Below are 13,305 nucleotides of genomic sequence, written 5' to 3'. Positions count from 1 at the left end.
GTTTGGAGGCTACCTCAAAGTCTACCACAAGTGAATGAGCTATTCCTTTGTGGGATAGGCTCCGAATAATAGGGCGAGCCTTCGTGGCGTTGGGGAGTCCTTCATGGGACCTCCACCCCTCCAAACGTGACGTACCTTCTTGCAAAGGAAGGGAACACGGGAATAAACCCTCGTCTCCGCGTGCTATCGGTTATCTCTAACCGAACTCCTTACTTGTGATATAATTGCCTGTGAGAGCCTTCGTGCTTGAGTTACTTGTATCATCATATAGGTTGCCTCGCCTAGTTTGCATTAGGCTCACCTTTATATTCCACAAAGCCTAATATTGCAAAGAAAAGAATTAAAATTTGTAGAAACCTATTCACCCATCCTCTAGGTTTACCCTCTCTGAACTTTTAGGAAGCCAACAAAATCTCCTAAGGAGAAGGGTATTAAATCTGAAGATGTGAAGAATCTACCACCTATAGAAGAATTATGTAAGCCAATTCCTCGTCCTTCCACTATTGAGGTACACTCTCTCCAAGGTTTTGATAGTAGAGGTATTCCCTACTCCAAACCTCATGATCAATGCTTAGATGATTTTTATAATTATATTGTTAAGCAAGATAACTTTAATAAGAGAGTGCAAAATCATATAATGGAAAATTCCAGAGCTATTAATAATTTGCATGATATTGTGGAAAGAACCTCTAATAATGTTAAAATGCTTATTAAATATTTTTATATGGTTCAAACACAAATTGATCAGCTCACTGAAGTGCGAAAACTATTTGCTAGTTAATGCTTCTAGGGGAAAAACATGCTTATGAAATAAGCACTAGAAGTGGTTATACTACTCAGGATCCTTTATATCCTGAGGCACATCCAAAAATAATTGAACAAGATTCTCAACAAGATAATGATATTAGGACTCAGTCTAAGACACATAAAAAGAAACATAAAACAGATTTAGAATCTTCTGAACCTGCTAAAGATCCTAATAGTATATCTATCTCTAAGTCTGAAACTAAATGTGGTAATGACAAAAATGATGCTTCTGATAAAAAAGAAATTGAAGAGGATCCTGAAAATCATACTAAGAATAAAAAGTACACTAAGGAAGATTTCATTGCTAATAAACATGGTAGTGAGAGAGAACTTGGTACAAAAACCAATGCCTTTTCCTGATAAGAAACACAAATCAAAGGAGGAAGAACACTATAACAAGTTCTGTGAATGGATGCAACTTTTTTTTTTGCAAATTCCTTTGACTGATGCTATTAAATTGCCTCCTTATTCAAAGTATGAAAGATATTGTCTCTAATAAAAGGAAGATTCCAAATGAGGAAATCTCCACTATTCTCGCTAATTATTCTCTTAATGGCAAGGTTCCAAAGAAGCTTGGAGATCCAGGTATACCCACTATTCCATGCTCCATCAAAAATAATTATGTTAAAACTGCGTTGTGTGACTTGGGAGCAGGAGTTAGTGTTATGCCTTTTTTCTCTCTATAAGAGACTTGATCTAGAAAAATTAATACCAACTGGCATCCTTGCAAATGGATGATAAGTCTACCGTTATTCCTGTTGGTATATGTGAGGATGTTCCTGCTCAAGTGGCTCATAATTGTATGATATTAACTGACTTTGTTATGTTGGAAATGCCTGAAGATGATAATATGTCTATTATTCTTGGGAGACATTTTCTTAATACTGCAGGGGCTGTTATTGATTACAACCAAGGGAAATTAACTTTTAATGTTGATGACAAAGAGCACACAATTTATTTTCCCAAGAATATTAATAGGAAATATGGTATAATTTCAATTATTAACATTGAGACCATCTAGATTGGGAAATTCCATTTTGCCTATGCCAATGCCAAAGAAAGAGAATGATATTGTCATGATTGGGACTATGCCTATCAAGATTGAGGTAACAGAATCATTTAGTGAAATGCAAAGTTTTGTTTCATATAAAATTGTTTTGGTAACAAGACTTGATCAACCTCGTTAACAAAGTGATTTTGAATGAATGAAACTATGTTTTCACCTATGTACCACTGATTAATTTCATATTAGAATGTTTTAGAACTTTTGTAGATTTGGTTTTGAGTTTTTTTTCATCATTCCATAATTGTTTTCCCGTGTTAGAATTGTTATTCAAATTCTGCAAATTTCCCGAAAATAAAGTTTCTCGATTTTTTTTAAAAACTTTTACAAAATTTTACACATAAAAAGGGGTAGAGAGGCACCTGGGGCAACCTAGGGGACCCACCAGGGCACCACAACATGTGGAGGCGCGGGCACACCCTGGCCGCGCCCAGGCCTGGTGTGGGCCCTCCTGGCCCTCCACCTACTCCTCCACCTGCCATTCCACTCTCTCTCCCGAAAAAACACATAAACATTTCTCAAACTCGTCTTCTTGTTGTTCTTGCTCATGATTTTCGATCTCCTTGCTCAACCCATCTTTCCTGCTGAGATTTGGAGCATTTTCTCTCTGGTATGTGACTCCTCCGACTATCCAAGTAGAATTTTTTAGTGGAGTATTTCTTGAGTATTTTGCTACTTTAGGTGACAAGTTAAGTGAGCTTGCATGCTTGTATTATGCTTAGATATGTTTTGATGCATGTTTATTCCTCTTACAAGTCTCTATAGTGTTCTCTTTCGTTTGTTTGTCTCAAAATCATTTTTATGAGATTTGCTAAACATTTCAGAGAAGAAAGATGGACAATCATACCTATGGAGAAATCTTTGAGAGAGGAGCACCAAGGTCAATAGGCCTTCAAGATCAACTGCTCAATTTAGGCGATCCTATAATGAACATCTTATTGCACCAAGCATTGGTGAGATTGATGGTGGAGATGCACATCCATCCACTTTCCCTTGTACTGACTTTATGAGAGATGCAGGAATCTTTGAGGATTTCTTGCTCCTTGTTAGGAGGGTTGGTTTGACTACATACATGAATGATGAGAGTGACCAATATGCTTTGCTCACTAAGACTTTTGTTGAGAGTTTTACCTTTCATAACTCTACCTTCAGGCCATGTGTTGCATTTAGAATCTATAATAGTCATATTACTATGCCCATGTCAAGATTTTGTGCTATCATAGGTATTTCTATGCTTGGAATAGCGAATGAGATCAAAGACCAACCCATTGATTAGTTGGAGCTCTACCGAGAGTTGACAGATGATGATGACCGCAAAGCCTAGCGTGGCAACATAAGGAACATTCAACTCCGAACCATTCAATACTTTGCTTATTATTTTGCCACTAGTATTCTTGGTAGGGAAAACACTAGTAATATTTCTCATTATCATTTGGCTTTTCTAGCTACAGCGCTCAATAATAGTACTAAGTACAACCTTGGTGCTCTCATTGCTCGTCGCTTAGCTGCTAGAGGACCCATCTATGGAGGAATTATTGTTGCACGTATTATAGATGCTTTGGATCTTCCTGTTGATCCAAATGATGTATTGTTGGCACCACAGAGACTTGATCTTGCTTCTATGAAAGTCCGTCAATTTGTTACTGCTGACTCTTGTGCAGGAGGTGTAGTCTATAGAATGTTATTTGCTGATGGAGATAAAAGGGAAGTTCCCCTTCCACAACCTAGTTTGCTTAGTATTCGCAGGATGTCGTGGTCGCGCTCAAACGAGGAGTTGGACGAGCAGCTGCGTCTGCTTGGGTTCCATGGGCAGCACCAGGAGGAGGCAGCCACTGATGACTACGTCGTGCATTACATCGGGGCGTCCTCGAGTTCATATCAGGACGAAGGTGCTTCTTCCTCATATTATGGAGGCGCCACTTCTTGGCCTTCCTGGGATTGATCTCCACTTAGGCCAAAAGCCTAAGCTTGGGGGGAGGTATACCGACATCTCTCTGATCGATACATCATATTCCGTCGGAACTTTGTATATCCATGTTTTGCTTTCTTTTGTCATTGTTCTTGTTCAGTTTATTTCTGTAATTTTTCTTTTATTGAATCTTGGAAGTTGTTACCACGGTAATAACCTATCCTTATCCTTTTTATTTCGTTTTGTGCCAAGGATAGCCTCTAATAGGAAGGAGGTAAGATTTGGGGAAGTTGCTGCCCCAAAATAGATTCTGTGTTGTCACTAAAAAAATCATATTCCCAACCAGAACGTCGTATTGGGCTGATAATTTTTTAACATATGCCCCAGATTATTATCTAAGTTTCATTAGTTTTGCACTTTTCTATTTGAGCAATAGAAGGTTTTCAAAAAAATCGATTTTTTACCTGTTGTTCTATTTTGGCCGATTTCTGCCACTATTTGCATTTGTATATCTATGTTAGTTTTCTATGTTTTGTTGTTCTTGTTTTGTTTCTACTTTCCAAAACACAAGAAGATCAAAAATATTTATGTCGTTTCTCTTCATTTGCTTCTTTAGTTTCTAAGTTTTAGTTTGTTTCATTTTCTAGTTATGGTTTGCTATTTGAAAATCCAAAAAGATTTTGCTTTGTTTGATGATTCAAAATCGAAAACCCAAAAATATTTGTTGTTCTTCTTTGATTTTGTAAAGCTTGTTGCAGGGTTCAATAGTCTTCTGTGACTCCATTGGAGCTTGGTTATCATTTCATATTATTCAAGCCACACAAGTGAAGGGCAATAATGACGATCTATGACAATTCGAGATGTGGTGAGTGGCTGGTATGAACTCTATTATTTTCATTTTTGTACATATACTCATTTATATGGACATGCTTAGTTTGTTCGTGTAAGGTGTATGCTACTTAATGATGCTTAGTAGTTTTTGCTCGCTTATGATTAGTTCCAATTTACTAATAGTAGATAATATGTCATATAGATGTTTGCTTGCATTGCTCTATTCATAAAATGGTATGACATTGTGGTATCCTCCTCTGAATGTTTTATTTGAATAGACTTGACACATGCTCATGCATGCATAAGAATAAACAAAAGTCATTTAAGCCTTGATGATTTATTTTGCCTTGGAGTTCTTGTATTACTTTTATGCTTCTGTTAATTTTGTTCTCTCGCAAGCATGATTATGAAAGTTACTGCTTTCTTGATTGCCGCTTCCCAGTCTATTGCTAGCCTTCACTTGTACTGAGTATGAGCTCTACTCGTGCATCCAACTCCCTGAAAACCAAGATATTCCAAAGAGTTCACCATAAATTCCTATACATGGTATTTCACACCATTTCAAGTAAATTTTCATGTGCTACCTTTAAAACCTTCAAATTACTTCTCATTTTGTGACACTGTTTTTAGCTCATGAGGAAGTAGTAGTTGGGTTTGTTATCTTCCATACTGAATTAAGTATCCTTGACTTGCATGCTTCATCTGCTTGTCACTAATATTGCAAGAGAGCTAGTTAGACCATTGAACATCAAAAAGTTAAAAAAATAAAAATAGGCACTCCTCCATGGTATGAGATTGTTGGCAGGCACCCGAGGATTCGGTTAGCCATGGTTTGTGATATGCAAGGTTGGGAGGAGTGTCAAGCTATATAAAAGTGCATGATATACATGCTTATTTTCAACATATCGAAACTGCTCTCAACTCGTTTACTATGGAAGATAACATAAACTCTATTGCCATTCGTTGACAAAAACAACCACCTCCCAAAAACAATTTTTGCCTCTATTTTATAAATGAAAAGCTCTAGCACATGTTAATCCCTGCTTCCCTCTGCGAAGGGCCAATCTTTTACTTTTTATGTTGAGTCACCATCCTTTCTTTGAGCATCTTCTTGAAAGCATAGCTGTCATTCTTAGTGTAATATGCTTGTCCCGGAATAAGATTAATTGTGGTATAACTGTGTTGCGTGTATCTTCCGATATTTTTTACTTCTAGTCTTCTCTTGAACTTCAGAGGTGCCTTGGCATTTATGTTTTGCTCCACAAATAAGGGCAAGCGAGATACCACTTTATCATATCATGTTATGAGCATTGCAATCCTGCATATACTTATGTTTCATGTTGATTATTATTGTGTTGGTATCTTTTCATAGCTTGCATGACTATTGAGTAGCCTTAGTTGCATATATACTTCTTATTATGAATTACCTAAGTACTTGATCATATAGTGAGAATATATACATCATATGAAGCAAATAGGTTCGTGAAGGTTTCTTTTATCGCACTCAGTTGTCACTGAATTGCTTGAGGACAAGCAAGAAGCTAAACTTGGGGGGAGTTGATACGTCCAAAACGTATTTACTTTTCCCGAACACTTTTGCTGATGTTTTCCCTCTAATTTGTGTGTTTTGAATGCAACTAACACGTACTAACGATGTTTTCAGCAGAATTGCTCTGGTGTCTCGTTTTTGTGCAGAAATCTAACTTTCAGGAAAATTCCCGGAAAATACCGCAAAGTCCCTATTTTACCCAAAGACTCACGGAGCTAGAAGACGAGACAGAGAAGAGCCACGAGGGGCCCACACCATGCCTAGGCGCGGGCCACCCCTGGCCGCGCCTAGGGGTGGTGTGGCCGCCTCGGGCACCCCCTCGACCTCTCCTCCTGACTATATAAAAGCCTCTTCCCAAAAACAAATGGAGGTTCGATTCGCTGTTCCGCCGCCACCAGAAACCCCAATCCGGGAACCAGAAACTCCGTTCTAGCACCCTGCCATGACGAGGAATTGGAGGAAATCATCGTCATCATCATCATCGACGCCTCTCCATCAACCATCCATGATTCCCCCATCCATGTGTGAGTAATTCCCCCGTTGTAGGCTGTAGGGGATGGTAGGATTGGATGAGATCATTCATGTAATAGCTATAAGATTGTTAGGGGCATAGTGCCTAGTGTCCGTTATTAGTATTTTTGATATTGTTGCAACTTGTTGTGCTTAATGCTTGTCTTTTTGGGCCCGAGTGCCATGATCTTAGATCTGAACATGTTATTGATTCATAGGATAATTATTGTTTTTGATCTTACCCGCAAGTTGTATACACATATCGTTGTCCGGAACCCAATGCCCCAAAGTGACAGAAATTGTGATAACCGAAGGAGATTACTATGATGTGAGGATCACATGTGTTCACGCAGTGTTAATGTTTTGCTCTGGTACTCTATTAAAAGGAGTACCTTAATTACCAGTAGATTCTATTGAGGCCACGCTGCAAACGGGCTGGTAGGACAAAAGATGTCGTGCAAGTTTCTCCTTGCGAGCACGTACGACTAAATAGGAAGACACGCCTATGGTTACTTTATACTAGGATGCTTATATCATTGTTACCTACAAATGCCCATGTCTTGCTTATTACATGAATTATCTTATCCATACAACGCCCGTTCATCCATCCCTATGCTTACAGTATTTTAATCATGTTGTCTACTGCAATCACCAGTACTGCTATTTTTATTTCATTACTGTTGTTACTTTACTACCGCCACTGCTATAAAACTGTTACTACTGATAAACTGTTGCAAGCAAGTCTATTTCCTAGGCTGTAGGGGATGGTAGGATTTGATGAGATCATTCATGTAATAGCTATAAGATTGTTAGGGGCATAGTGCCTAGTGTCCGTTATTAGTATTTTTGACATTGTTGCAACTTGTTGTGCTTAATGCTTATCACTTTGGGCCCGAGTGCAATGATCTTAGATCTGAACATGTTATTGATTCATAGAATAATTATTGTTTTTTATCTTACCTGCAAGTTGTATACACATATCGTTGTCCGGAACCCGAGGCCCCAAAGTGACAGAAATTGTGATAACCGAAGGAGATGACTATGATGTGAGGATCACATGTGTTCACGGAGTGTTAATATTTTGCTCTGGTACTCTATTAAAAGGAGTACCTTAATTATCAGTAGATTCTATTGAGGCCCTGCTGCAAACGGGCTGGTAGGACAAAAGATGTCGTGCAAGTTTCTCCTTGCGAGCACGTACGACTAAATAGGAAGACACGCCTATGGTTACTTTATACTAGGATGCTTATATCATTGTTACCTACAAATACCCATGTCTTGCTTATTACATGAATTATCTTATCCATGCAACGCCCGTTCATCCATCCCCATGCCTACATTATTTTAATCCTGTTGTCTACTGCAATCACCACTACTGCTGTTTTTATTTTCATTATTGTTGTTACTTTACTACCGCCACTGCTATAAAACTGTTACTACTGATAAACTGTTGCAAGCAAGTCTATTTCCTAGGTGCAGCTGAATTGACAAGTGATCTGTTAAAGCTTATAAATATTCTCTGTCTCCCCAGTCGAATCAATAAATTTGGGTTTTACTTCCCTCGAAGACTGTTACGATCCCCTATACTTGTGGGTCATCAACCATCACCGCTTGATGTCATACTCTCATGGGTTATATGATATCTTGGTTTTGATGCATGCCCATGAAAAGATACCCAATCCACATAGACAACACAAATACACATATATGCTGGGTTAATTCATAAAGCATAATTGTCAAGGCTTACCGTACCACAAGATCACATGATCGAATGTTGTACAATCTTTATGATTTATGTGTTGACCAACTTGATTCTAATACACGCTCTTAGTCTTGGTCAACCTTGTATCTTCTCATGCTATATAATAATATCTTGATCATCCATTGCTTAAGGCATAAGCTAGAGCATGGCTAAATTGAGTTTCACACAAGATGGAGGGCGCTCGATATCCTTCCACGTGCACGCTTGGAGGCGGGAAATGGTGGGTGGGCGGCATGGAAGCACGACGAGCGGTGACGTGGCTGGTTGCAGGGGTGAGGGTGCGACATGGAAGGCGGCGGGGCATCTGGCGGTGAGACAAACACACGCTGAAATATTCGCTTCGGTAGTAGTTGGCCTTATCGCCTGGATATACAAAGTGGCTTCAGACTTTGCAAATATGCAAAGTGGAGGTGCAAGTATAGCGAGCATGTATATAATTTTACGGGGGACCATTTATACAAAGATTGTTGGAGCTATCTCTTTTACCTAAGTTGCTATGTTTTTAGTTTTTAGCAATTCTAGCTAAATACACGAAAGATGTTGAAGATGCGTTAAGAGATCATTCTTTAGTTTTAGTTAAGGGAAGGTACAATCTCTTTCTTCAATCTCTAGTCCGACTAAGCTCTTTTCACATAGCTATATCATCTAAACTCTGTACAGATCAACTTGAATCCTAAATAGGCGAACATGAGTACCGATTCATAAGCTTAACTCCTTTAGTAAAAAATAAAAGCCTTTTCACATAGAAAAAGAAAGCATCTTCCGTTGCATAATTCGCCGACTTTCAGATCATCAGGGATGTCGGGGTCGGACGTATCTCGGGCTAGTGGCGGTGACCGGTGTTTGTAGGCGTGTTTCCGTTGAGTGCACGGCCATCAAGAAAACCACTGATCTCGGATATATGTGGATCTCCTTCGTTTCTATCTATCAGCTGCAATCATTTTCTTCGCACATGAAAACAAAAACAAAAGTGAGTAGAAAATTGAGCTCCACTACTTGCTGCCGCGACGCTCCTCTTCCCCACTCCACCGATCACAACTCAGAGCCACCACTAGCTTTCTTCCTCGCTCCAAATTCGCCATTTTTTCCTTCCATACATCTGACCTACCCATCCATCAATCTCACCTCCGGTCCGTCGCCATCGATCGACTCATCCACGGATAAGCACCTCCGGTTTCGAAGCTCTAGCGGGGAGCATCGCGCGCCATGCTTTGCTCCGGCCGCATGCTAGCCTGCAGCGGCCTCAGCCCCGGGAGGCTCCGGCCGCCGCGCGCCTACGCTGACCGGCTGCGCCTCCCGCTCCCCGCCCGTAGGTGGCGGGTCAACGCCTCCGCCGCGGCGCCCGGCGGTTCCCCCGACCTGCCGTCGTCGTCGTCGAATCCCCCCTCGTTTGGCGCCGGGGACGATCAGGCCGCGGCGGCCGCCGCCGCCGCTTCCTCCTCAGGGTACTGATTATTCTATGCCGTCTGAGCAGTTGAACTTTGTCAAGCAGATTTAGGATTTAAGATTCTGAGTAGATATTGCAATATGCTTTGGTACAGCTTATATCGAGCAAACTGTACCATGATACATCTTAAGATTCAGGGGAATACATTTAGGTGCGGTCCTATGTTTTGGGCAGCTTATGTTAAGCCTTGCTTGCTCTGGCTTGCAGGTTTTGCATCATTGAAGGGCCTGAGACAGTCCAAGATTTCGACAAACTGGACTTGCAGGAGATTCTGGATAATATCAGGAGCCGCCGGAACAAGATATTCTTGCATATGGAGGAGGTGTGTTGGTTTTTCGTTGATATTATTAATTGCCTGGTTAAATGTTATGTAACGCGCTATGCACTAGTTGTGCGTGCTTGGTGTATACATATTGCTTGTCAGAAAAGGTAAAGTACTGAAGAGCAGGACATGGTTTTATGACTTAAAGTATGGTAATCGATGGAGCTAGAATGGAAATCCCTGAACTAGAACTTGTGATGTTGAACTAGTAGTTACTAAAGAATGGTGTCAAACTTGTGCTGTTATAGTGTTGGTTCTTATCTTAAGCATGTGCACATCAGGGTTTAAAATCTCGGTAACAAAAACTTTGGACCTCGCTGAAATATCTGTATCTTAATTTTCGAAAATTATTTCCAAATTATCTCGATCAGGATTCATTGAATTTTAACTCAATTTAAATATAGTTTGAATATAGTCCAAAATTTGAGGCAAAAAAGTATTTTGGTACCCACCGAAATTGCGTCGAAACTTAAACCCTGTACTTCACATACCAAATCTTGGAACATCCATGATCATTGAAAATGGGTTTTGGCCTTTCCTTCTAGTACTTTATCCTATTTTCTCTTTCCCTTTTTTTATAGATTCGCAGACTGAGGATACAACAAAGGATTAAAAATGCTGAACTTGGAATCGCAGTTGAAGAACCTGATGGTGAACTCCCAGATTTTCCATCGTTCATCCCGTTTTTGCCTCCCCTGGTGAGTAGGCCTTTGCTAGATCCAGACCTATTAATCAGTGACATTACTCTGTAATACTTTCCATGCCATGGCAAGATGTATTGAACTTGAATCTTGAAAGTAGTTAGTGACCATAGTTTTACTTTCTGTCAACAGAGTGCAGCTAATCTGAAGGTCTACTATGCTACATGTTTCTCTTTGATTGCTGCAATAATGGTCTTTGGTGGATTTCTTGCACCAATTGTAAGTTACACTCTTGATTCTTAAATTGACATTATTGCTATCCCCACTGATCTCACCGCAAAACAATGTGGTGGATGTGTAATAACTTGATGTTTTCTTCTTGCAGCTAGAACTTAGACTTGGTGTAGGAGGCACTTCTTATGCGGACTTCATCCGCAATGTTCATTTGCCTATGCAATTGAGGTACCACTACTGTTTCATGATCTAGTGTTAATCGTTATGCATCTTCTGGCCATGGGTACTAAGTGGTTATTTACTGTCCTTTTGTTGCTTTGCTTATCTGATATTTTAGTCAGGTAGATCCTATCGTGGCATCCTTCTCAGGCGGAGCAGTTGGAGTTATCTCTGCCCTTATGGTTGTTGAGATAAACAATGTGAAACAGCAGGAGCATAAACGGTGCAAATATTGTTTAGGAACTGGTACCCTCTCCCCCTCTCAGATAACTCTTCACATCCATTAAGTAGCGAAGATTCCACATGATACTTCATTCTGACAGAGATGCTTTAGTATAAAGTTATAATACACCATCTGAATCCCATTTCAAATCTAAGACAGAATGTAAAGATCAAACAAGGAACAAATCTCAGATGAATTTAAAGATAAGGTAGCTGTAATACCATAGATATCATAGCTTGTTGTGCATTGTTTACCAAAAACTTAACTCACTGAGAGTCCATGGTGTTGCTTGTAGGATATCTGGCTTGCGCTCGCTGTTCAAGCACAGGAGCTGTTGTGCTTACTGAGCCTGTTTCGACCTTCATTGATGGTGATCAACCTTTATCTGCACCAAAAACAGAGAGATGCCCAAATTGCTCTGGCGCAGGAAAGGTAAAGCAGTCCGTTGCATGCTGAACTGCACTCTGTTTCTGAAATACCATATCCTAATTAATTTTGGCTCCTATGAGTAGGTTACATGCAACCATATACGGCTGCCTTTGATTTTTGTGACTTCAAGCGCGTACATGACCTGTAACAATATGCTTGCAGGTGATGTGCCCAACATGCCTCTGCACGGGGATGGCAATGGCGAGTGAGCATGATCCTCGAATTGACCCCTTCGACTAAAAGGATACCTTAGTTCAGGAATTCTTGTATCGCTATGTAAGGTGTTTGTAGATAATAGATGGACAGTCACATCAGGGATTCAAGGCTTATAATTGCAAATAGGGCACCACTTTGTACACCAGCGAAACTATGTAGACCACGGCGCGAATCTGTAGCACTATCATACCCATCATCTGTAACACCATATCATACCATCATCTGTATTATCAGTCTCTTGCACTGTTCAACCACTTGAACTGAACAATGCAGAGGAGTGTATGTTTACCAAAGCAAATAAAATTGTGTAGAATATGTTTGTAACCAGCTCTTCAATCCCATCAATTAATCTGCAAAATTTACATTGCGAGATGCAGCATGAATCTGCAAGAGTTCCAGAGGAAGATGACCATTTGGTTTAGCCCATTTTTCTTGCGCTGACATATGTGCAATTTTTAGCCCAAAGTTTTGCTGCTGCATGTGCATATACTTGCAATTTTAGTTTTTGTTCTAAAAATGTGCAAAGCAAGTTTTTTTATTTTTAACATTATTGGAAGTGCACGTGGCACTGGGCTTATATATCAGCTGATTTCTTTTGAGACATTTCGTTATGGCTATCGATTGCTGCAAGTTGCCCAGTTTCTCTTAGAAATTACCTTGTGCTTCAAAAGATATGATCATGTATATGCACGATCTTACTTTCTTTATCGCTGACCATCCGTCTGATTTCTGTTTCACATTGCGCATTTTGCCCTTTATATTTACTCGTACTCCGTATAAACAACCCATTGTCATGGGAAGTGTGACTTTTGGCCCCTGTGGCATATACGTATGGTAAACACTACATATCGCAGTCCGATGAAACGCAAGACATCGGACCGATCGGACGCCGCTCGTTCCCATTCCATTGTGGGCTGGCTCATCCTAAAATCGATCCCAAAATCACGGCCGAAATTGCTCCTCTCCAAATCAATCAGTTGTCGTTGCGTTCTCTCCTAGCTGCGTCGCCGGTCTCTTTCCCACCGATTCGCCGCTCCTCTCCCTCCGCGCCGCCATCTTCAACCCGGCCTGATTCCTGCGCGTCCACGTCCAAACCAGAATCACCTTCCGCCGGCACGCACCCCGCTCCGCCGCGGGCCGGGA

The 13,305-nt window shown here is 40.3% G+C and overlaps 1 protein-coding gene across 1 annotated transcript; it reads left to right on the top strand.

Moving 5' to 3' along the window:
- The first annotated feature begins 9,419 nt into the window (after positions 1-9,419).
- LOC127306884 (protein ORANGE, chloroplastic) lies at positions 9,420-12,489 on the top strand. The gene is made up of 8 exons (XM_051337585.2): positions 9,420-9,876; positions 10,086-10,200; positions 10,782-10,898; positions 11,034-11,120; positions 11,227-11,303; positions 11,413-11,540; positions 11,813-11,949; positions 12,109-12,489. Exons 1-8 carry the CDS (start codon positions 9,638-9,640, stop codon positions 12,184-12,186), a joined length of 978 nt encoding a protein of 325 aa, XP_051193545.1. The 5' UTR covers positions 9,420-9,637; the 3' UTR covers positions 12,187-12,489.
- Positions 12,490-13,305: the final 816 nt, after the last annotated feature.

The sequence above is a fragment of the Lolium perenne genome, chromosome 6 (assembly GCF_019359855.2).
Source record: "Lolium perenne isolate Kyuss_39 chromosome 6, Kyuss_2.0, whole genome shotgun sequence".
NCBI lineage: Eukaryota > Viridiplantae > Streptophyta > Magnoliopsida > Poales > Poaceae > Lolium > Lolium perenne.
The sequence above is the reverse complement of the archived record's forward strand: the minus strand, read 5'-3'. Positions and strand labels throughout refer to the sequence as shown.